This window comes from Dendroctonus ponderosae, unplaced genomic scaffold, assembly GCF_020466585.1.
Source record: "Dendroctonus ponderosae isolate FM_Combo_2020 unplaced genomic scaffold, Dpon_F_20191213v2 Dpon_F_20191213_12, whole genome shotgun sequence".
Taxonomy (NCBI): domain Eukaryota; kingdom Metazoa; phylum Arthropoda; class Insecta; order Coleoptera; family Curculionidae; genus Dendroctonus; species Dendroctonus ponderosae.
The window spans coordinates 577809-580169 of NW_026017316.1; the positions used below are offsets into that span (position 1 = coordinate 577809).

General features: G+C 46.7%; 1 protein-coding gene across 1 annotated transcript in view; it reads left to right on the forward strand.

Moving 5' to 3' along the window:
* The window catches only part of LOC109539333 (WW domain-binding protein 4), a 10145-nt gene extending 9164 nt beyond the window's left edge, over positions 1 to 981 (forward strand). The window contains exons 5-7 of the mRNA XM_019907011.2: positions 271 to 397; positions 449 to 613; positions 674 to 981. Coding sequence (XP_019762570.2) covers positions 271 to 397; positions 449 to 613; positions 674 to 881 — 500 coding nt within the window. The 3' untranslated portion in view covers positions 882 to 981. The remainder of the gene's footprint in view (positions 1 to 270; positions 398 to 448; positions 614 to 673) is intronic.
* The last annotated feature ends 1380 nt before the right edge of the window (positions 982 to 2361 follow it).

The window sequence follows — 2361 nt, forward strand, 5'->3', positions numbered from 1 at the left end:
TCCAGTTCCTGCGGAATTTTTGAAAAATTTTGAAACTTGATGTAAAAAAATCCAGGCTTCACTGTAGTCACTCTCTTTGAAAAAAATCAGAAAACCAAAACTATAACCTTGTGACTGCAGGAATTTTGGGTGGTTGTAGACGAGACTCTGGTAGAACACTGTTGAAAATTTCAGAAAATTCCTGGCACTGGGTAATTTTTTAGAAAATTCCAAGTGATGTTGCGGCCTTAAAGACGAATTGTTTAAAAAAATTGTTTTTTTTTGGGCTAGAAACCGCCTGGGAGGCTCCATCCGAAGGCTACCTGTCGCTGCTGCAGCAGAAGGCGCAGCAGAACCGCGCCACCGCCAAGCAGTTTCGCGAAGTTGAGAGCTACAACCGCAAGGAGGCGCTACTGAGGTGAGTCGCCCCCTCTCCACCGACTCAGTCTGACCGGTTTCTGTCTTATAGGGCGCAGCAGGAGCAGCAGGAGGCGGCCGAAGAGAGCGCAAGAGCGGCGCGTGAGGAGCTGAAGAAGCGGCGCGTGGCGGAGGAGCCGCCGCCCCCCGTTTACGGCCCCATTTTGGAGCCGGGCAAGAACGATCCGTATGGCAAGTGGCATACGGTGCAGCCTGCGTGAGTGGTTTCGACTGCGGTCTGATGCTCGGTTGGGGTTAAAGGGGCGGTGGTTTGCAGGGCGCCRGTGGTGGATTGGCAGCTGCCGCAGCAGCCCCACTTTGAGGGCCCCGTGGTGGAGGCGGAGCCCGAGCCGCAGGTCAAGGAATTCAGGGAGAAAACGCTCGACATGCTGGAGGAAGGCGTGGGGGAGAGTGGCGGGTTTAAGAGGCGCAAAATCCAGGGGGGGCCCAAGCGCAACATGCGCCAGCGGCTGGAGGACGACTAAGGTTTGGACCCGATTTGTTGGGGTTGGACAAAGTGGCGAATGCGCCCAACTGAGTTTTGGGGTTGTAACTGTGGGAAGGAAACAGAAGGCTGAATTAACACCTTGCAGTGTTTGACCAATTTTTTTCCTTGTAAATCTCAGAAAAGCGCCTCTGTGCCTCACTAATAGAGTCAAGTGCGCTCTATGCAGGGGCGTATGAAGTATTTTTCTAGCTCGATTGAAAAATTCGCCAAAAATCCCTAAAAAGCGCCACTGAATTGGAGTTTCCCACCCTACTAGAGTCATGTGCGCTCTATTCAGGGGCGTATCAAGTATTTTTCTAGCTCCATTGGTTTGCTCGGGAAATTTTGTTGAGTGACTGCAAAGCAGCGTCGCGCGAAGTCAAACGTGCGCTCACATGAATCGGAAAAATTCGCCAAAAATCCCCAACACGCTCCAAGGGGCTGCAGTTTGTGGCTCCAATAGAGTCAAATGCACTGTATGCAGAGGCGTATCAAGTATTTTTCTAGTTCGTTTGGTTTTCTCGCAAGAAAATCTTGTAACTAACTGCGCAAAAAATTTGGCGAAAAGTCAAAAGTGCGCTCGCCGTATTGAAAAATTCGCCAAAAATCCCCAAAACGCTCCAACGAACTGCAGTTTGTGGCACTAATAGAGTCGAGTGCGCTCTATCCAGGGGAGTATCAAGTATTTTTCTAGCTCGATTGGTTTTCTCGCAAGAAAATCTTGAAACTAAAAAACTTTTTGAGTTACTGCAAAAAAATGTCACGGAAAGTCAAAAGTGCGTTCGCCTGATTAAAAATTCGCTAAAAATCCCAGAAAAATGCGACTAAATCGGAGTTTTCCCCACTAATAGGGCGGAGTGCGCTCTATTAAGGGGCGTATCAGGTGTTTTTCTACTTCGGTTGGTTTTCTCGCAAGAAAATCTTGAATCTAACTTTGCGAAAAGTCAAAAGTGCGCTCGCCGTATTAAAAACTCGTCAAAATTTCCTGAAAAATGCCACTAAATCGGAGTTTTGCTCACTAATAGAGTCAAGTGCGCTCTATCCAGGGGCGTATCAAGTATTTTTCTAGTTCGTTTGGTTTTCTCGCAAAAAATCTTGAAACTAACTGCGCAAAAAATTTCGCGAAAGGTCAAAAGTGCGTTCGACGTATTAAAAATTCGCCATTAATCGCTGAAAAATGCCACTAAATCGGAGTTTTGCTCCCTAATAGAGTCAAGTGCGCTCTATCTAAAGGCAAATCAAGTATTTCTCTAGTTCGTTTGGTTTTCTCGCAAGAAAATCTTGTAACTAACTGCGCAAAAAATTTCGCGAAAAGTCAAAAGTGCGTCCGACGTATTAAAAATTCGCCAAAAATCGCTGAAAAATGCCACTAAATCGGAGTTTTGCTCACCAATAGAGTCAAGTGCGGTCTATCCAGGGGCGTATCAAGTATTTTTCTAGTTCGTTTGCGTTTCTTGCAAAAAAATCTTGTAACTAAC